This window comes from Schistocerca piceifrons, chromosome X, assembly GCF_021461385.2.
Source record: "Schistocerca piceifrons isolate TAMUIC-IGC-003096 chromosome X, iqSchPice1.1, whole genome shotgun sequence".
Classification (NCBI taxonomy): Eukaryota; Metazoa; Arthropoda; class Insecta; order Orthoptera; family Acrididae; genus Schistocerca; species Schistocerca piceifrons.
In genome coordinates, this window is record NC_060149.1 from 427,598,056 (window position 1) to 427,621,130 (window position 23,075).

Here is a 23,075-nt window from a genome sequence, read left to right on the forward strand (position 1 = left end):
TTATGAGGGCATCACCACCAGTCAGCTGTTCACCTGAATGAACAACAACTGCCAAATTGTGGCCAAGGGCACTGTTGATGATTTTGTAATACACTTCTGAGCACAACAGACACTATTTCAGTAGCTGCTTCACAACCTGGGGCATCTGGATTCTTCACCAGCTTCTCTGAATTTTATACAAAGAAGTTGTTCTTGCAACATAGTATTAAATCCTATAATCCTTCTGGATTAAATCACTGCTATCCCCTATTCCACACCACAACCACCCCTGCCCCATGATCCCAACTTCACTTATCCTGCTCTAACATCCTCTTCCCCATAATCTCCTTGTTCCTCTATTCTATCTCCCCATCCCAATTCATTGTGGCCACAGTAAGCACACTGGAGTCACATACCTATCCCATGCACCTGCTGTCTCTAATTTTCCCAGCCATCAGCCACTCCACAACTCTCCCTTCATCTCCACACCTTCTAACTTCCTTTGCCCACTCCCAATGACACAACCCCTCAGCCCAGTCAAACTGGGGTCTCAGCACAGTGAAAACTGCTACAACATAATCCTTGCAGATCAGAAAGACAAATTTGATAATATTGTAACAGTTTACTACAAGAGCTTCCATGACAAATTCCCAGAATGACTTACACTTCTGAACATTTAATGTGGCCACATAGGACAATAAAACAAAGCTTGATGAAACCAGAAGTGAATAACAGCAAAATCTCATATTTTGATGGGAAACTATCTTACAAGGTCAGGATGGGCACCAATGGCAGTGGTATATTTATTGCCAGAAAGAACGTCAAAGTATCTAGTGATGTTACTGCAGATCCTGAATGTGACAGGTAAGCATCAGAGGTGGGTGAAACATATACATCTGTCATTTTTAAGGCTCACATGCCTCATAAGCTGTAGTGGCAGAATGATTTTTAAAAGATATTATGTTATTACATAAAATTCTAAGAAGTTTTAGTTTTGCACAAAGACCATAACTGGTTCAAAATCACTTACACAGTCACTCACAGATCATTCTGAACCAAAACAATAAATGAGAGGGAAGGCCCAAAAATTGAACACAGTCATCCAAAATTGCTTCACTGTGGAATAATATACATATGCTTCCTTCCTTTCAGTCATCTCATGAATGCCAAAATGCCAGATATTGATAGAAGTGATTGTGAAATAGGAAGTCAACAAAATCATTTGACAGCAAAAGGCAACTGGAACTGATTAGGTACATCTACATCTACATTTATACTCCGCAAGCCACCCAACGGTGTGTGGCGGAGGGCACTTTATGTGCCACTGTCATTACCTCCCTTTCCTGTTCCAGTCGCGTATGGTTTGCGGGAAGAACGACTGTCTGAAAGCCTCCGTGCGCGCTCTAATCTCTCTAATTTTACATTCGTGATCTCCTCGGGAGGTATAAGTAGGGGGAAGCAATATATTCGATACCTCATCCAGAAACGTACCCTCTCGAAACCTGGCGAGCAAGCTACACCGCGATGCAGAGCGCCTCTCTTGCAGAGTCTGCCACTTGAGTTTGTTAAACATCTCCGTTAACGCTATCACGGTTACCAAATAACCCTGTGATGAAACGCGCCGCTCTTCTTTGGATCTTCTCTATCTCCTCCATCAACCCGATCTGGTACGGATCCCACACTGATGAGCAATACTCAAGTATAGGTCGAACGAGTGTTTTGTAAGCCACCTCCTTTGTTGATGGACTACATTTTCTAAGGACTCTCCCAATGAATCTCAACCTGGTACCCGCCTTACCAACAACTAATTTTATATGATCATTCCACTTCAAATCGTTTCGCACGCATACTCCCAGATATTTTACAGAAGTAACTGCTACCAGTGTTTGTTCCGCTATCATATAATCATACAATAAAGGATCCTTCTTTCTATGTATTCGCAATACATTACATTTATCTATGTTAAGGGTCAGTTGCCACTCCTTGCACCAAGTGCCTATCCGCTGCAGATCTTCCTGCATTTCGCTACAATTTTCTAATGCTGCAACTTCTCTGTATACTACAGCATCATCGGCGAAAAGCCGCATGGAACTTCCGACACTATCTACTAGGTCATTTATATATATTGTGAAAAGCAATGGTCCCATAACACTCCCCTGTGGCACGCCAGAGGTTACTTTAATGTCTGTAGACGTCTCTCCATTGATAACACCATGCTGTGTTCTGTTTGCTAAAAACTCTTCAATCCAGCCACACAGCTGGTCTGATATTCCGTAGGCTCTTACTTTGTTTATCAGGCGACAGTGCGGAACTGTATCGAACGCCTTCCGGAAGTCAAGAAAAATAGCATCTACCTGGGAGCCTGTATCTAATATTTTCTGGGTCTCATGAACAAATAAAGTGAGTTGGGTCTCTCACGATCGCTGTTTCCGGAATCCGTGTTGATTCCTACATAGTAGATTCTGGGTTTCCAAAAACGACATGATACTCGAGCAAAAAACATGTTCTAATATTCTACAACAGATCGACGTCAGAGATATAGGTCTATAGTTTTGCGCATCTGCTCGATGACCCTTCTTGAAGACTGGGACTACCTGTGCTCTTTTCCAATCATTTGGAACCTTCCGTTCCTCTAGAGACTTGCGGTACACGGCTGTTAGAAGGGGGCAAGTTCTTTCACGTACTCTGTGTAGAATCGAATTGGTATCCCGTCAGGTCCAGTGGACTTTCCTCTGTTGAGTGATTCCAGTTGCTTTTCTATTCCTTGGACACTTATTTCGATGTCAGCCAGTTTTTCGTCTGTGCGAGGATTTAAGAGAAGGAACTGCAGTGCGGTCTTCCTCTGTGAAACAGCTTTGGAAAAAGGTGTTTAGTATTTCAGCTTTAAACGTGTCATCCTCTGTTTCAATGCCATCATCATCCCGGAGTGTCTGGATATGCTGTTTCGAGCCACTTACTGATTTAACGTAAGACCACAACTTCCGAGGATTTTCTGTCAAGTCGGTACATAGAATTTTACTTTCGAATTCACTGAACACTTCACGCATAGCCCTCCTTACGCTAACTATGACATCGTTTAGCTTCTGTTTGTCTGAGAGGTTTTGGCTGCGTTTAAACTTGGAGTGAAGCTCTCTTTGCTTTCGCAGTAGTTTCCTAACTTTGTTGTTGTACCACGGTGGGTTTTTCCCGTCCCTCACAGTTTTACTCGGCACGTACCTGTCTAAAACGCATTTTACGATTGCCTTGAACTTTTTCCATAAACACTCAACATTGTCAGTGTTGGAACAGAAATTTTCATTTTGATCTGTTAGGTAGTCTGAAATCTGCCTTCTATTACTCTTGCTAAACAGATAAACTTTCCTCCCTTTTTTTATATTCCTATTAACTTCCATATTAACGGAAGCTGCAACGGCCTTATGATCACTGATTCCCTGTTCCGTACATACAGAGTCGAAAAGTTCGGGTCTGTTTGTTATCAGTAGGTCCAAGATGTTATCTCCACGAGTCAGTTCTCTGTTTAATTGCTCGAGGTAATTTTCGGATAGTGCACTCAGTATAATGTCACTCGATGCTCTGTCCCTACCACCCGTCCTAAACATCTGAGTGTCCCAGTCTATATCTGGTAAATTGAAATCTCCACCTAAGACTATAACATGCTGAGAAAATTTATGTGAAATGTATTCCAAATTTTCTCTCAGTTGTTCTGCCACTAATGATGCTGAGTTGGGAGGTCGGTAAAAGGAGCCAATTATTAACCTAGCTCGGTTGTTGAGTGTAACCTCCACCCATAATAATTCACAGGAACTATCCACTTCTACTTCACTACAGGATAAACTACTATTAACAGCGACGAACACTCCACCACCGGTTGCATGCAATCTATCCTTTCTAAACACCATCTGTGCCTTTGTAAAAATTTCGGCAGAATTTATCTCTAGCTTCAGCCAACTTTCTGTACCTATAACGATTTCAGCTTCGGTGCTTTCTATCAGAGCTTGAAGTTCCGGTACTTTACCAACGCAGCTTCGACAGTTTACAATTGCAATACCGATTGCTGCTTGGTCCCCTCATGTCCTGACTTTGCCCCGCACCCGTTGAGGCTGTTGCCGTTTCTGTACTTGGTCAAGGCCATCTAACCTAAAAAACCGCCCAGCCCACGCCACACAACCCCTGCTACCCGTGTAGCCACTTGTTGCGTGTAGTGGACTCCTGACCTATCCAGCGGAACCCGAAACACCACCACCCTATGACGCAAGTCGAGGAATCTGCAGCCCACACTGTCGCAGAACCGTCTCAGCCTCTGATTCAGACCCTCCACTCGGCTCTGTACCAAAGGTCCGCAGTCAGTCCTGTCGACGATGCTGCAGATGGTGAGCTATGCTTTCATCCCGCTACCGAGACTGGCAGTCTTCACTAAATCAGATAGCAGCCGGAAGCCAGAGAGGAATTCCTCCGATCCATAGCAACACACATCATTGGTGCCGACATGAGCGACCACCTGCAGATGGGTGCACCCTGTACCCTTCATGGCATCCGGAAGGACCCTTTCCACATCTGGAATGACTCCCCCCGGTACGCACACGGAGTGCACATTGGTTTTCTTCCCCTCTCTTGCTGCCACATCCGTAAGGGGCCCCATTACACGCCTGACGTTGGACCTCCCAACTACCAGTAAGCCCACCCTCTGTGACCGCCCAGATCTTGCAGACTGAGGGGCAACCTCTGGAACAGGACAAGCAGCCATGTCAGGCCGAAGATCAGTATCAGCCTGAGACAGAGCCTGAAACCGGTTCGTCAGACAAACTGGAGAGGCCTTCCGTTCAGCCCTCCGGAATGTCTTTCGCCCCCTGCCACACCTTGAGACGACCTCCCACTCTACCACAGGTGAGTGATCAGCCTCAATGCGGGCAGTATCCCGGGCAACCACAGTCGTAGTCCGATCGGGGGATGCGTGGGACGAGCTGGCCGTCCCCGACAAACCCCCATCCGGACCCCCACGGTGATGCCCATTGGCAACTGCCTCAAGCTGTGTGACCGAAGCCAACACTGCCTGAAGCTGGGCGCGAAGGGATGCCAACTCAGCCTGCATCCAAACACAGCAGTTGCAGTCCCTATCCATTTTCAAAGTACAGGTACCTGTAATATTCGATGGAGATTAAGCAGAACACATTCCTTTCTTTCTAGCAGCAGTTTATTGTAAGTTACTGGAGCAATGAAGTGTTGTAAGTAACTGACAAAAGTTGCAGGGCATTCCCATTTTATAGAAGGCTCATCAGACTTATAGACATAATTATAGGCTCAAATCACTTAAGTCTTCCTGTTGTACAATTACGGAATCTTGTCCACATTCACTTGATCTGTTGTGGATAATGAAAACCATGTATTCTGCAGTGTTGTCATTAAATTCAACTGACTATGTTCATTCATGAGATCCAGAAGTTGGACAGCAAGTCCAGGTTGATGTCATGTTCCTCGCATTCCAAAAACCATTCTATACAGTTTTACTGTGCCACTTAGTTAACAAAATACAAGTCTGCTGATTACTGGACCAACTTTGTGACTGGATTCAGGGCTTCCAACCAGACAAAACTCAACAAGTAGTCATTAACAGGCCAAAACTGTCTGGTAAAGTAATTTCAGAAATACCCTAAGGAAGTGTTACATGACTGTACACATAAATGATCTGGCTAGAAGCTCCTCAAGGCTGTTTGTGGAAGATGCTATTGTATATAGGAAGTTGCAATGCCACAATATTGGACTGAAATGTAAGAAGATCTGCAGAGGATCAACACTGAGGAAGGACCGGTTGTTGAGCCTTTACATAAATGAAAACATATTGTGTGTAAACAGGTGGAAACATTTATTATTATTCTATTATACAATTGGTGATAAATTTCTGGAAACAGTAACATCACAAAATATCTTGGACTAACCACATAAAACTAGTTGTAGGAAAAGCAGATACCAGACAGATTCATTGGAAGAATCCTAAGGAAACATAATTCGCCCAGAAGATACAGCTTATGTAAACACTTACTTGAGCAGTGGTTATCAGTCAGGGACCCTTACCAGGTAGCACTGAAAGAGATTGGTATGTATCTACAGAAGAGGGTCACATTTTCAAAGTGGGTTTCATCATGGAGATCTTCACTGAACTCCTGTGTCAGGTATTGTAAGAAAGGTGTTGTGCATCATGGAGAAATTAACTGTTAAAATTCTGATAGAGTAGATTTCAAGAGGAGTCAGACAACATATTACTTTGTCCAAAGTACAACAGATGAAAAGAGCAGGAGGTGAAAATTCATATCTCTTCAAGAGACTTTTTAAAAAGCTCATTGTTTGAAGCAGCTTATTGAAACCAGATTAAACACAAAGTACAGAGGAATTTCATTACACAACATGGCAAAGAACTATTCCCAAAATCATCAATAAAAAAGCAGTACAATAGCTTTATTGATACAAGTTGTTTGGATATGAAGCTTCTTAGAGTTGTACCTTGAAAAGGATGAAGATATCAAATGTACTTGACCAGAATTCTAGCATTCATCACTGAAGCATATGAACTGTGTCCCTTATATGACCATATATAGCACTCCAAAACAACTTGAAGCTGTACCGATGATTACAGCAGCTGCTGCAGGCATTTATACCAGAAGATAGAATGAAATGTACACTATATATCAAGCAGATTGTTCAACTTTTGGAGTGAAATGAACATTTGTCAATGAAGGTGGTATTTCCTGACAAATCAACTCCATGTGTGTGTGTGTGTGTGTGTGGGCGCGCGCGCGCACCCACATGCCTTTTGTCCTTAAGAATCCTCCATTCTACATGGCATGTTATGGATGTTACCATAAACTTTATTGTGCGGCATTGTCTCATGATAAATCATGTTATCTGACCTTACTTTTTTCAGAAGACAGTTGTTGGGATAGTATACCCTTATGTGCCCCTAAATTAGCTAATCATCAACACTCATATCTTGAACAACACTTTTCCAACATATTAGATCAGTATAGGTTGACCTATTTCCTGGCTTCCCTGAGACCCAGAGACTACTACTCTTTGGGTGTGTTTCATAACGCATTTACCAAATTCAAAGATGTCTGTGAACTGTAGACCACAATGAAGGTGTGTTGGATCATGAGTGGGTAAAAAAGAGATTACAGATTAGATGCTCAAAGTAGCACATGAAGTACACATATCAAGGGATCAAGAGGGTCAAAGAAGAAAAAGGAGGAGGAGGAGGAGGAGGAGGAGGAGAAGAAGAAGAAGAAGAAGGATGAAACACACACACACACACACACACACACACACACACACACACACACACAGAAAGAGAGAGAGAGAGAGAGAGAGAGAGAGAGAGATGTCGTGAGTAAGCATTTTCATTAGTATACAAAGAAAGACAGGTAACTGGACAAAAGCTGCAAACCAGATCAGTGTTTCATATATAAGTCCTGAAACTAAGCACATTTAACCCAAAGCCATGAAATACACACTATTCTGTGACAACAGGAATAAGGAAATGGTAAAATCAACAAATGTTAAACACCTGTTTGGGAACAATACAGAAAAGATACTTAATGCCACAATGACAGCCGTCAGATGTAGTGCTTAAGGACAAAAAATTTAGCTACTATTAAGAGCTATTCCTCTAATAACTGCTCGCTTTGTTTTGAATTAAAAAATTAACATTTAAAATAAACACAAAATTCATGCTGCTAACAAAAATAAAATCATGCTTCTGTGAACGTGCAAATTCACCATTTTTACCTTATGCCATGATTATTCCCAGGAGTAATATGAGAGCCATCTAGGGAAAAAGCAATAATTAGATAGCAAGAACTAAAATAGATAAAATACACCTGCAATAAACATTTTTTTCTAAAAATCATTGTAGGTCAATGATATCAACACGAGGTATGCTTTAACAGACATATTGAACACAAAGATAATAAATTTCCTGATACAAAATGTCTATCACAAACAAATATCAGCAGACCAATCACAATTACTTCAACTACATTAAAGAACTTTAGTTAATTCCTCCATGCATTCCTGATCAGGAAATTCAAATTTTCATAGTGAGTGAAGTAGAGTAACATTTCAAATCTATTTAAAGAAAATGAAAAAATATAGAATGATGTCTTCAGCAATATTTTCACATATTCCTCACTTTAAGGTGCCCTTTGGTTTTTACCAGTAATCTTTCTTTTATTGGTAGCTATGCTGTCAGTAATTCACAAAATAACACATCACCTTTCTACAGTGTTAAGTTGCAAAGGTTAATTATTTTCCTCTCTCTCTCTCTCTCTCTCTCTCTCTCTCTCTCTCTCTCTCTCTCTCTCTCTCTAATTTTTTGCATTTCACATTATCACAGGCCAGTGCTTGATTTTGTGTTAAAAATAAGACTACTTCATGCAATGATTAACTAAATGCACTGCATGCAGCAATCAGGGCACCAAATGTTTTTGAAAAGAATATTATCATCAGCTTCCCTCTTACCTTCAATGCATTTAAGCCATCATTCCTTGCATAACTTTTCCTTTGCTTTACACACATATTTAATTGTACTAGAGAAGAGGAGGGGAAGTATAATTTCATTTTATTAGTGAAGCTTGATTACTGAATACCTCAAGCATCACAATACGAGTCATAGTCGTCAAGACTCATAAGTAATGACAGTGTGTCTTAGTTTTGGCCTACTGGATTCAGATTCATTAGTTATTCTGAGCAACTTCATAATTAGGTTATACTGCTGAAGATATACTACAGACGACTGCAGCCCTTTTGTAAAACACAACATTCTCTGCACACCTTCACTTTCTTAGAGAGAGAGAGAGAGAGAGAGAGAGAGAGAGAGAGAGTGAGTTTTTTTTCCATTGCTTGTGACATGCGTTCATGTATGGGAAGAAATTTTCATCGCCAGTATGTGTCAGCAAGGGAGTACAGTTCTTGATCACCAAACCTTGCACCAATGCCCCGGGTAATATCCTATGGATCCCCACAGTTTTTCATTGAGTGTAATTATATGTTCTCTTCATGGTGATCCATTCACTAGATGGAGACATTATGCTCAGTAATTTGGCTTCACATATAATGTCAGAAGAATGCAATGGCAAACCACTTTCACTAGGACCTCGCCACAATGACAATGTGGTATTTCCCACAATGATCTCCTCAATGCTCATTTCATAAGTACAGACTGAAATTTCACTTTGATGCTTAATTTGTACAATTTAAAAATAATTACCTGCTTAGTTTCAGGATGCTTTTGTTCAATAAGAGCTTGGCCGGAGGCCATGGTACGATCAATCATTGGCTGGTGCCCAGCTATCTCCTCTTCCAGTTTTCTATGTTTCTTGTGCAGGGACTGAGCTTGGTGCAAATTCTGTCCTAAAGCTTCAGAAGCTGCCAGTGGCAGATGCTCCCTAATCCATTGCATCTCTGCATCCAACTCAAAACCAAATTTATGGAAACGTAGAGATTCCTCTAGGGCTTCTCGGCGGAGTCTAGCAGGCTCACGAAGTGCAGAAAACCTATGCAGCCAAAATTATTTCTTAGACTGGTAATCAGAGGCTTAAATTTAAGAGTCTTCACATACTGTGAGTTGTATATAAGTGTCAAATGACAAAATGAAATGAAAAAATAAATCAGAAATAAAGCTGTGCATAGAGCAATGACAACCACCACCATCTTTCACCAAGCTGGAGTAGAATGTTTATTATAGACCTATTTATTCAGTTCTTCAAGTCATCAAAATGAGTACTGACAGACAAGATGGTTAAATTCACCAAAAGTACTAAAAAGATTAAACACAGAGCAATACGTTAATTTCTCTTCCTTCTTTTAACAAGTTTCTCTAAAGATTTGAGTTACATCATTTTGCCAATCTTCCCACCCCCTCCCCTCAAACATATAATTTTCTTGTTTTGTTTTTCTGTAGAAGAAAAACTTTTGTTCTAGAAGTCAGAATTAAAGTGTTTTGTCTTAATTTTTAATCTGCTAAAATTCATCATCATATCTCCTGGGTGTGCCCATTTCATTCCTTTTTGTCTTAGAGCTTTTGTAATGTTTTTCTTGTTTTCAGTACAGAAATTATTCAGTTCCTCGTACAAGCACAATTGTCAAATCTGCTACCCTTATAAAAATACTGAAATTGATGGTATTATATTATCCTATGTACTCCACTCATGTAAGTCTGTAATACTATCAACAACACAAGTGTCATCAGTGTTGAATGACACTTCAACATCACAATATTTTACTAAGTATATCCTGCTGTTTCCCCCAACTCCTGTAATGACATTTTTCACACTGCTTATTCTCCCAAACTCTCTTCATGAAATCACTATGCCGTGTCTTTTCTACTCTTCTGACCATTTACTGCAACTTTTCAGGTTAAGTTTTTGAGTGAATCTGTACTTTGTTACTTCTGTTCCAAAGGCTAAACCATTTCTTACGATGCCATTAGAAGAAAATCTTGAAAAATCTTCTTTTATATCTTCTAGCCGGTTAATGTTTGATTATTTGTAACTGATGATCTTAATTATTTGGATAGTCTTCTGTTGCAAACTCTGTAAATATCCTGTCAACTTCCAACTGTTATCATCATCATCATCATCATCATCCTTCTGCCTCGGTTCTTCATTTTCTGGAACTTGGTGACTCCCAGCATGCATCATTTCTAATGGAGATTTTAACAAAATTGTCTTGAAATTATCTAATTCTTCGTTTCACCACACTGCTTTTTCATTGATGTTATTTCCCTTAGTTTGAAAGTCTTTTGGAGTTACATTAGTCTTTCTAAGCTGACACCACAGTATAATCCTGATGGCAGTATAAACTCTCCGAGGTATTTGAAGGACGATACCTGTAAAATCATTTTATACTCTAGTTCCAATGAAACTATCCAGTTCTACTGATGTAGATTGTCCATCTAACACACCTTCTTCATCAATATTTAAAGACAAACCTTTGACATTATCTTCTATACATTTTCTCTAGTGTAATTGCTTCATTCTTAAGTCTTAATAATGAACAGAGCACTAAGTGTTTAATATAGTCTGTATTGGAAAAACTATTTTCCTAATCAGTTCCCTTTACTGTTGTAGTTGTTAGAGATGAGATAATACAGGTATCCAAATTTATATAAATGCAGACATACTACTTCACCAGCCTGAAAAAATTAAAGCATTTAACAGTAATTTTTAATCAAAGATTATATCTTTGATGCCTTCTTCTGATTTTCTGATAACTTCGTTTAGTTTTAAGTTAAACAGAAGACATGAAAGCCTATTTTCTTGTAGAACACCTGCATGAGTCTCAAAAGCAATAGAGATTTCATAAAGATTTTTTTTTTTTGTTAAATTTGCAACAGTTAGCAAATTATTTCCCAGATCTTCTAACAAATCAGACACAATCTCTTTATCCCAAGTCACTCTCAAAAACCTAAAACGTGAAAGTCATATTTTGCAGCAGCAGGTCTTTAATACTGCCTCCTGATTCAGTATCTGTTCTTCATATGATTGACTCTCCCACAAGTCTGTCTGGTACTCATCAATCAGGTTATTTATCTGTTGCTCTAGTGATGATGGAAAGTCCTATGTAGAATACATATCATGGAATGAGTAACAGTAACAATTCACCATACAGGTTAGGAATTAAGTGGTCGACACACACACACACACACACACACACACACACACACACACACACACACACACACACACATCTGAAAAAGTTGTTAAGCTGCCAAGCAATGTCTTTCAGTATTTACCAATAGAGAAAAATAAGAGAAATTGTACGAATGTGTGTGTGGGGGGGGAGCGGTTCTGTATTTTTGAGCTCTGAAGAAGTATGTCGTGTGAAAGCTTAACATTTATCAGCTGAGTTTATGTGACTATCAACTTTTAAACACCCCAACTACATGGTGATTTGTAACTTCTTCTCCTTTCATTATTTCTTGCTTTTATCAGCTTAGAAGAACAACAGGTACACCTATATTGAATGGATGTAGAGCGCCAACAAGAGTATCTGTGTGTTAGATTTATCCACAAAATGGAGACCTTGACATAAAATATATAAAACAACCCCATTTCAGTCATTAAGGAAGAACCTGCACTTTTAACTGCACACAAAAATATACTTGTGTTTGGTTTAACCAAACGGAACAAGTGTTGGAGCTGACTCTGAAGATTGCTGGGCACTATTCAGCCGAAATATTAGCAGAAAAAACTGAATTTACGCAGCTGCATGCCCGAAGTTTTATGGAACTGTCTTTACACTGTGAAAACATGAAGATGCACGCGATTATATATAGTGTTCTAAAATGTATGTCAGTAAAATACTGCTCACTACTGAAGCAAGTCCTTCCTCCCATCCCCACCTCCTTTTCCCACGAAGTTCAACTAATGATAATACTATACAATGTGTTTCTCCCCTTTACAGTTCATCTTTATTACAACCCAACTCAGAAAGCCTTAACTTGTTACCCCTGAAATGCTCACCTTCTTGTGTTTAACGCATAAAAGTTTGTTCCTGTCGACTGACCCTGCTAAGACAGGTAACTGAATGTTCAAATTCTTGCCTATGTTTATGGGTACCCACAAGTGGACAATCTATGAAAGCATTTGTGATGGTCTCATTTCTTTCTATGCCTTTCTGGCACTCAGTAAACATCATTCACCAAAATTTGCATGTAGCCTAATAAATCTGAAAAGTGCAGGTATGACTGAGAATACAAAGACATAACCAGCCTCATTATTTCTTACAATAAATTAGCTTCACATGAAATTAAAAAACATATCATACACATTTATAATACAGCTACACAGGAGCTACATCACACACAATACCATGAATGGCATATAAAGCCTACATCACAACAGAAAATGTCACAAACAACATACTTTTCTTGGCAATTCCTGCTGGCCTTCAAAATATTATCAGCATCAAAGTGTCCTTCATGAGCCATTTCTTCTCCCATCATTACCAGATCATTAATTCTTTGATTCCACTGCTTCATGTCAGCCTCCAAAGCCTATTACAAAGAAAATGCCTTTAGAGACACAAATATCATATACTTTATCACACAACTCAGCAAACAACTCAAAAACTTTAACATACCTGATGCTTGTTAAGCATCTCTTTACAGTGCCGCAGATCTGATCCTAGCTCTTTGCTCTGCAAACTAGCATCAATCTCGTCAAGCTTCAGTCTTGCATCATCAACAGTGCGATTATATGTGTGTTGGGCTGCAGCCTGACGCAACCGCCGACCTTTATCCAAAGAAAGATCTACAAGACGCTCCCAAGTTGTATTAAGGTCTTCAAGCATTGCCTGTACTTCCGGAGCTCTGTAATTTCCTTCTGAGATCAGGCCCATACCTCTCTGGAAAAAAAAATAGAAAATAAATTTACAAGAAATCTCCAACAATAGTGTGTAACTTTTAAAACTTCACAAACGAGATTCAGTCCTGCACCAGGTAGCAAAGAGTGGCCAAGTAACAGCTTTATCCAGAATGTGTTTTACTTGATATTCCTCACAACCAAAAACAAATTCTATCATAACAGAACTTTGAAGTGATAAAGTAGGTTTATAGCATGGCTTGAATGAGGGGTGTGACTGGAAATGAGCACAGAAATTTGTCCTGTAGTGCCTCAGAGGGGAACAGAGATGTAGTTATTAGTTAACTCAAGCCAAATTAAAAATAAACAATGAGCATATATTTTTACTGTCCTGTTTAAACTAAATTCCAGAAAAGGAATACAAAAGAATAAATATTAAAGACTCCCTGGATATACTGCGTCTCAATTAATTCTGAAGTGTACCAACTATTGCTAAGTTGAGTGATTGCTTTACTTCTAAAGGTAAATTGGACATTTGATTATTTATTGCAACTACCTGCTAAGCATATGTGATACAGTGAAAGTGTTGGCAAAGATAATATAGGATTGTTGCATGAAGAATGTGGAGTGTGGGTGGGGTGGGGGGGGGGGGGGGGGCACTTGTGGGTGCTAAGTGCCTCAAGGCTATGTCAGTTTCATCACAAATATATAACAAACCATTCAAATGCCATGAGAATGTTTATTAAATGAATGACAGGTGGTAAACCTGTTTATAATCACAAACTCAATACAAAGTACATGTTTGTCAGTGTGTACTACAGAAATACTCAATATGAGACATATTGCATATTGTTGCAGTAGATACGGATCATGACAGTCTCAAAGATGAACCGGACAATGTGCATGATAAGTGCTGAAATTTTTTATACTGACTCAAAAATGAAATCCAGTTAATATATTTTCAAGGAAATTGAATATGAATCTGACACCAGAATATAAATTATCACTAAGCAAGCAAATATTCTGATTTTTGGATAAATTATGAAGCTTAACTTAAAAATGAAAAATTAAACTGTCATTCGTATGTTTCAGATAATTATAATTATTATTTACAGACAGAAAAACCTACAATGTTGAGTAAAAAGGTTTTCTCTGACATGTTAGGATAACTTAAGTGTAATTTTTCAATTTAATTTTACTGTATTTGATTTTTGTTGTGTGATTGTGTGCCATAAGCATCAAGTCTTCTACATAATTATTTCCTCTTCCTGGTGTTATTTATCTAGTCTGTTGCAATATGATGATGATTATATGTTACCTAGTTTCCCTAACTTACCTGTTCAAAATATTATTGACAGTATTATTCCATAAACAGTTTCTTCTAGATAAGTGGTAGAGGTACTGGTGCCCTGGACATCACATACACTAGTTCACTGAAGTTGCAACACTATTAATGACAAAACTCAAAATGAGATGTCTATCTTGGGATTATTGAACAACAGAATTATGTACCGAATAATGTTGGTCAGATTCTAAATTTCAATAACCAGGTTGCAAAATGTCAATGGAATCTGTATTTGAAACAAACAACACTGATTCCCTAACAAAGTGCTGTTAGAATTCAAACAAGTTGGCATAGTGTTATAAAACTTGGCTGAAGTATAATGTTTTCCCCTTTCTTTTACTTGTCTGTGGTATACATCAACACTAAAGTGAAAATGTTTCCAGCAAGTACATCACATAACTCCATCCGAACAGGCCTCAGAAGGCCCACAGGTTCCAACTGACCGTTGTGTCATTCTCAGCCGATAGGCATTACTGGATGTGGATATGGAGGGACACGGGGTCAGCACAGCACTCTCCTGGCCACTGTCAGCTTTCATGACCGGAGCCCCCACTTCTTATTCAAGTAGCCTTTCAATTGGTCTCACAGGGGCTGAGTGCACCCCGCTTGCTAACAGCACTTGGCAGACCTGAACAGTCGCACATCCAAGTGCTAGCCAAGCCTGACAATGTTTAACTTCAGTGATCTGACAGAACTGGTGATGCCACTGCGACAAGGCCATTGGCTACATCACACAAACTATTCTTTAAAACTGTATCATACTTATCTTTGCAGTACGACTGCTTTCAATTCATTTTACTGATCACTTAATTTCATCAGTGCCCCAAATTTCTTCTTGAAATGCCCAATGTGTACTTGGTAAGATTGCTTTACCATTTTAATTTCAGATGCACTCTAGTGTCACAATCATTTAACTTGTTCCACAAAATAAAAATTACATTTAGTCAATTGACAATGGTATCAACCACAACACTACAATACATGTATGCAAGGAATATTGACTATGTGAACCAGGCAACTGCAACTCACAACTAACTGTACTTTACTACACCACAGCAGACATAACTTGACAGAAACCTGCTTGTAAGAGCCACTATTCTAAAAAATGTTTTCTCAACACTACTCTTTTTGCAGCACAGTAGCACTTCCACATTACTCATCACATTCCTCAGCATAAATTTTTTTAATGAAACAGCAAAATAGCATAATACATGAGTGTCAGTAGTTACCCATGACAAATTGAATGTCAGCACAAGGAACGCTGGGATAAAAAATTAAAGTCTTACAAATCATATACATAAAAAAAATCATTTAAAAGATAAAAATTTATTTTATTTATACTGTCATAAATACTTGCCCTTATGGCTAAATATTGCTAAAAAATATTAAACATGTCAAAAGGTTGCCTACCTTGTTGACTGCACGTAATTGGCCTTCATTTGCCCTCAATTCTCTTTCAAATGCTTCATGTTTCTGCAGTTTTCTTTCAAGATTTGAAAGATCACGATATGATTCATCTGAAGCTGTTCGCATCTTGTCACTGAGCCATCCTTGTAGGTCATGAACATCAGCAGAAAAATCTTGAAAATCACGAGATGCTACGAGGGCTGCTCTTCGTACTTGAGCTGCCTCTTTTACAGCCTGTCGTCGAGCAATTACTTGGTTCCGACGCTCATCTATACTGAGAGAGGACATGCACCATGCTTTATAAGAAACACAAACTCATAATTATATGAGATCATAATATCACTAATTCTAAAACTCAAAATTCTATTGACTTCAGTGTGCTTAACAACTAAAATGAATTATCATGATCCTTACTGCTTGCTGTCATAGTGGCCAGCATGAATTAGCTTATCTGCCATTTCACTAAATGCTTTGAGACGTTCATCTTGTGCAAACAAAGTATTTTCAAAGTCATCATGTCTTTTGATTAGGGCTTCAACATCATCCAGTGAACCCTGCATGAAAAGTGATATCAATAATAAAATGATATTTAATGCAATAAAATGTTACTTAAAAATATAATACTCACTTCAAAAAATCTAACCAGCACATTACAGAAAGGGAATGTTTTCTTTACAGAAAGACAAAATTTTGAAACACACTATTCCTTAAAATTTATATCAGTTAAAATGACTGCTCCCTCTCTAGCAGGTGCATCTAAAACTGTATACTTACGTATGAATAACAGGCATCCATATGCTAACTAGTTTATCAATGGTACAGATGGCTGGCAGATAATCTAACATTAAATTAGATGACAGGTCATTAGAGCTGAAACTTTTTGAGATTTATACATAAAGGAATAACCTATAATTATTGCAAGAAAATTAGCCCAAAAGTTCCCTGAAGTGGCTTACACAATCTATGCTGATAGGCAAAACATGGACAATGGACCAGTCAAGAAAGAGGCATGTATTTACAGTGTAAAGCAGAAATGTATCAAAATTATTATGGACAAAAATTCTTATCTACATCTATATACAAAACTCACTCCAAGTTCAGTGTTTGCCAGGAATACTTCATGACTGGAAGTAGTAGCATCAATTTGGTCTGCTTCCCGATTCAGTAACTGCAGATCAAGACACTGCCTGAGCCAGTCTCCCTTTTCATCCCATCCACGAATAACTGCTTCATGTTCCTGTTCCAGACGAGCCAACAGCTCTTCCACATCTGGCTGATTAGGGTTCCGTTGCAACAGCTGCTGACCCAGCAAAGCCAATTCATGAAACCTGTGCCAAGGATAAATCATGTCACAAATTTGCTCCTAATATCATTGCTATCCCTATCTCTGTCATCAATACTACATAGTAATTACTATTTTCTTTAAAACAATATTATGCCTTATTACTTAGACTTTAATATATTATACAACTCAATTACAACCTCTACAAATTTCTGAAGTGCAGTGAATCAGAAAATATTAATGTCTACAAAGAAAAAAAGGTAAATAGATAGATAACTTCCCAAAAATTAATGGTTCAGGTGAGAGCTAACATATTATGCAAAGATAAGCTTTTAATTAAAGAGAATACACATTCAGAAACAATATAGTGTAGTGGAATAGGACACAAATACAGACTTAAAACGATTTAGTGAAAATTACTGATTTTTTTCAAAATATATATAGGACTAAAAACATCAGCTACAAAATTTAAAAAAAAATGCAACCTTCAATCACTCACTCAGGTACAGTTAAAAACAGTGGCTTCCAAATGTATAAACTTACTCGTCTTCATGTGCTCTAATGTCATCTCCCAGTTCCTGATGGTTCTTTATTAAGTTTTGAGCAGTTGCAACATCACGTGCACTCTCAAATGCATTTAGAGCTTGTTTGACTGAAGCAACCCACCCCAGCTGTAAAATCAATACAAAATATTATATCCACAAACTCAGAAAAAAAGTAACTAAAAGTTGCTTTAATTGTAAGTATACATACCAAATTTTTTGAACTGTTCATAAAGATTTGTAAACCTACAGCATCCTCAAGCCTGGAGCGGCGTTCTGCTGCTTTTGCCTAAGGAAATAAAGCAATATTACTGCACATAACACCAAAATTTAATGCAAATCATAATTCCCATACATACAGGAATGATACAAATTTGTTTATGTACCTTCACTTTCTGCCATAAATCCTGAATCTCTCTTTGACGTTCATTCACATTTGACCTTTCATTAGGATATGATGCCTGAACCCTGAAATTCAAATGTCACAATCATTACATTGTAACACAATTGGGAACCAGAAAGTAACAGCTGAACAAAAACATGAAATGGGAGATGCCTGGTTCTTCTGGTCCCCAAGTTGGATGGTAATATTTTTGTGTGGGACCAAAACTGAAGCATTTAGATTGGACAACATCTGCCAGATTACGGTTCTTTGAGAATAGGTTGAAATGAAGTTACATGTTCGATTTAGTTCTGATTTCTATGAAAGGTTGCAAAAGATTCTCTAGCATGGTGGTGCAGTCAGTCAGAAAAGCAAGGCCACAGTGCTATAAGAGACTGGCAGGGTTTTCTAGGCCTGCATTGGTCTAAATGGGTAGCAGTATTCAAAGATGGGAATAGGAAGTTGCCCCAGTAGTTGGAGGGCATTGGTTATAAGCTCCAAATTGAGGTATGGAAAACTGGAAATTAATAACATGAGTATCTTCCAGAAAGAGCACAGATAGTTCAGGGGGGGGGGGGGGGGGGGGAGGGGGAGGTCTGTGCCATGATAGTCAGGGAAAAACAGATGTCAGACAGATTTACTGGAGAAGTGCTAAGAGAGTGTACTCACCCATAAATTTACAAAACTCTCATTCAACCAACATACGAGTATCTGTAAGGGTTGCAGACCAACTAGCAAGTGAGAGAAGGTTCACAGAAAAGCTTTTTGCATCACCACGGAAATGCTCAACAATTTCCAATTGGAGATGCTTCAGAAAGATGCTGTACATTGCACCAAACCTTAGTGCCAAAATTCCAAGATCCTGTGAACCGATGTGTGTCAAGGAACATTACTTTCATCAACTTATATCCCCACATAATGACCACAAAAGTAAAATTACTGATATTTAGGCATATAAAGAGTAGTATCAATAACCTTTCTTCCAATGTGCCATCTATGAATGGAAATGGAAGGAGTGAAATGAATTGGATACATCTGTGCCACAGAAGTTTAGCTAGGTAGATCAGATAATTAATGAAGAGGTACTGGAGTGAACTGCAGAGAAAATAAATTTATGACAACTTGACAAAAAGAAGGGATTTGTTGACAGTACACACCCTGAGGTATATAGGACTGTCAGTTTGGCACTGGAGGAAAGTGATTGGGAAGGTGGCTGAGGGTTGTATTAATATAGTTTAACTGACTTTATGGGGCTCTTAACAATGAGGAAAACAGACAGCTATATAACTCTGCTATTAATAAACCTCAACTTTAAAAACTTATAAAACAATCTTGTGACAGATATAACAAACTATCTTCTCAAGAGTAAACACAAGGGCAGCAGAGTTTCATTAGACATTAATCACAAGCAGTTATCAGAAAGTAAACAGTTACCCTTCCTTCATACAAACATTATTCTTTATAGATGGAATACAATTAGTTCACAGCCTTCTTCCTTCAACATACATTTTGATGCACATTTACTTCTCATTTTATAGCTAAATTCAACTATGTTAACAAGTAATAATCACTTGAAGGTAAGAGAAAGAGATAAGGTAGTATGGTCAACAGGCTTTAAAAGAAGTGGATCTAGTACTTACGATGCCGCCAGCAGATTTACACGTTTCACTTTCTCCTCAACAGGGGCAAGTTCTCGTTCAAGCTGTTGGTGTCGCCTCTGTAATGCCTGCACAGTTTTTAGGTCAGGCCCCAGCTCTGCAGTATCCAACTGCATCATTTTCTCCAACATCCAGTCACGAGCTTCTTCACATGTTCGATTGAAAAGTTCCACGCTGAAATAATACTTTCAAGATCATAATCACATCATCTATAAGCAGACTCATCCATTTAAATAATTATTATTTTTTACAGTGATTACAAAAAGGAAAATCTTGCACAAACTACCTGGAGGCACCTTCCAAACTGCGCTCTTTTTGGGCCTTCAGCCGATTTAGATTATCCCACAGTTGATGAATGTGCCTCTGACGTGCTCTAACTTTGTCCAGTTGACTGTGACCTTGACGTACAAATTCATCTACTGCAGCATCAAGAGCCTCCACTCGCTTGCTACTGGCAGAGAGATCAGTTAGGAATTTCTGAAACATGACATACAAAGTAGAAATTATAGTATTTCCACAAACACTTATCAAAGCAGTGATTTCAGGGATATGAAACCACAATAATTCACAGATTTTTCTTTGTTAATGTAGGAGTTCTTTCTTTCTCTCCCTTTTTCTGATCATCTCCCACAAAAAATATTTGTAAGTTCAAAAACTTTATTGTGCATTGTTCACCAGCTGACTGTTTCACTTATCCTCTATCCCAGGAAACATGTACGGAATTTTTCCATTTGCCTCCGTAACTATCACAACTGTAGAAAACTACTGCCAAGAAACAATAAAATCATTTTACTGTGGACATACTTTAACATTTAAATGAAAACAGGGATTTCCTTAGCAATGTTGCATTTTCTCACTAATCCACCTTTAACATGCCATACATGTTACAATAACGTAACATAATTCATGCTTTTGCGACACATGCAATCACTGAACTGTAAGGGATGTGGTATGTGATATGCCGAAAGACAATGTTTGGTGTCATCAGATGAATGACTGGTTTATTAGACCATGCTTTTTTCTTTGAACAACTTTATTCTATTAGTTATCTTCAAATTGTGTAGCTCTGTGATTCACAGTAATTACACAATGTGCTTTACAACAATCAACCAACAGTTAGCTCCCACCAAGATGGTGCACCACAAGATTGGGCCAGGATTGTGCAAGACGGTCTCCCAGGCATTTTCAGAAAATTGGACAGACAAGCCACAACAAAATCACTTTGCTGGGTATATTTTTCAGCATTAACATGAAAACGTAACTCACCAGATATTATGTACTTTCATTTTCTCTATGGTGGTTTGACTACATCAAGTTTTCCATAAGCCATGATTACTTGAATTGCTAGATCAATCATACAACCTTCACAGTTGATACAAGCATGTTTTACTGCTTGTGAATGTAGCTGGAATCAGGCTAGAGTTGTGCATGCCACAACAGGAGCATACATTCAAGTAAACTAAGAAAGGTGATTTTGTGAATTATATAAGGAAAAAAAATTTGCATGTGTTATTTAGTTCTGATGCTACAATAATTAACAAAGTACCTCACAATACACCATGTAAAGACGCATGAACATGTTAGAATGAAAATGGTTCTCAACAAAGATGTGACATTTCTTTCGTATATTCAACAGCCTGGGGCGCTACCCCATTATGGTGCTTGTGTAGGAGAATGACTTGACATGTATTTTCCCGGTTGTTAGAGTGGGCATATTGGATACAGGACTCAAAGGATTTTCTACATACCGAGTATGAAGTGGAAAAAAGGTGGGGAAAAGAAAAAAGGATGTTGTTACTTAACAATTAAAACTCCCATTACTTACACTAAGTTCAGGTTTTTTACCTGCTGAATGCATTAATACTGGATTAAATCAATGCACAGTTAGGTTAAATTGTTAAAAAGTTATGAAAATCAAATTAATTAAACCTTTATGTTGGCCGACAATGATAATGTGTGCTCTGTATATTTTAAAAGAGTATGCACATAATCTATTTATTTTAATAATTTTTTTTTCAAATATGGAGAAAAGCTACAGCAAAAACACAAAATTTACCTCATATTTACGTTTAGCTGACTCAACATTTTCATTTGAGTCATCAGCTCTCAACATGCGTTCCTTGTCTTTGATCCATTTTTCAAAGTCATCACACTCACGATAGAATCCAAACAGTCTGATGGCATCCTCAAGGAGGGCATGCCTTTTCTGCAACATTAAAAATAATAAGAGTAAAAACAGGTGTTTTAAGAAAACAAAGAAAACAGTAATTTTGCAACAGATATCTACTTTATATGCAACTAAAGTCAAATAACAACACACAAACATTAATTAACTTCCTCTTTACCTGAGCTAAATCTAACAGCTGGTTGTAAGTAGCATTGATCTTTTTTTGTCTCTTCTCCACATTATCATTTCCATCTGTCAACTTACGCTTCAGGGGTTTTGCTGGAAATAAAACATCTGAATTTAATAAGGTAAACAAAAGTTAATATTACCAGTCACTGCTACTAGCACATTTGTTCTGTCTGTCAGTTTGCTTCCTTCAACCACAATAAGAAATAGAGAACCATCCTTCCTCTTAAATCAGTCAAAAACAGGCAAAGGCACAGGTAATATAAGAAACTGATTACATATATATCATGAGCTGCATCCTACTCGCATTATGAGTGTGTAAAAGAATCACTGGATATGTGCAAGGTTCATAGAGGCAATGTTGAGAATGTCAATTTCTGGGTTCTTGGCCTTTCTTCTACTACTAATAAATTCATACAATAAGCAACATGCTATCTAAGCCTCAGCTGCAATATTCAACAACACACAACTGTTAGAAGCAATAAAAAAAGATCTCCACTGTTGTATTCCATATGATATTCAATTACTGTCAGCCACGGAAATGAAACTTGAAATTTTATGCACAATTCCATGACTTCAAAGTGGATTTGAATGTCAATTAGTGCCTAGAGTGACTGAACGTGGTATGGGCTCTTCTTTCATCTTTATGGTCATATTTTGTCAGTGAATTCAGACACAAATGAATTACCTTTAAGGATAAGGCCAGTCTGCATGCACAGAAACAACTGCTACTGGGAGAAAATAGTCTCTTGTCTAAAGAATAACTGAAGAGAAC

The 23,075-nt window shown here is 38.3% G+C and overlaps 1 protein-coding gene across 1 annotated transcript in view; it reads right to left on the reverse strand.

The window, feature by feature from the left end:
• The window catches only part of LOC124722947 (spectrin beta chain, non-erythrocytic 2), a 315,201-nt gene that overhangs the window by 149,429 nt on the left and 142,697 nt on the right, over window positions 1-23,075 (reverse strand). The window contains exons 18-30 of the mRNA XM_047248111.1: window positions 22,293-22,393; window positions 22,004-22,153; window positions 20,234-20,424; window positions 19,930-20,121; window positions 18,294-18,375; window positions 18,119-18,196; window positions 17,909-18,036; window positions 17,174-17,411; window positions 16,498-16,637; window positions 16,087-16,357; window positions 13,111-13,374; window positions 12,894-13,024; window positions 9,236-9,521 (exon numbers count right to left, since the gene is read on the reverse strand). Of these exons, the coding sequence (XP_047104067.1) occupies window positions 9,236-9,521; window positions 12,894-13,024; window positions 13,111-13,374; window positions 16,087-16,357; window positions 16,498-16,637; window positions 17,174-17,411; window positions 17,909-18,036; window positions 18,119-18,196; window positions 18,294-18,375; window positions 19,930-20,121; window positions 20,234-20,424; window positions 22,004-22,153; window positions 22,293-22,393 (2,252 nt within the window). The remainder of the gene's footprint in view (window positions 1-9,235; window positions 9,522-12,893; window positions 13,025-13,110; window positions 13,375-16,086; window positions 16,358-16,497; window positions 16,638-17,173; window positions 17,412-17,908; window positions 18,037-18,118; window positions 18,197-18,293; window positions 18,376-19,929; window positions 20,122-20,233; window positions 20,425-22,003; window positions 22,154-22,292; window positions 22,394-23,075) is intronic.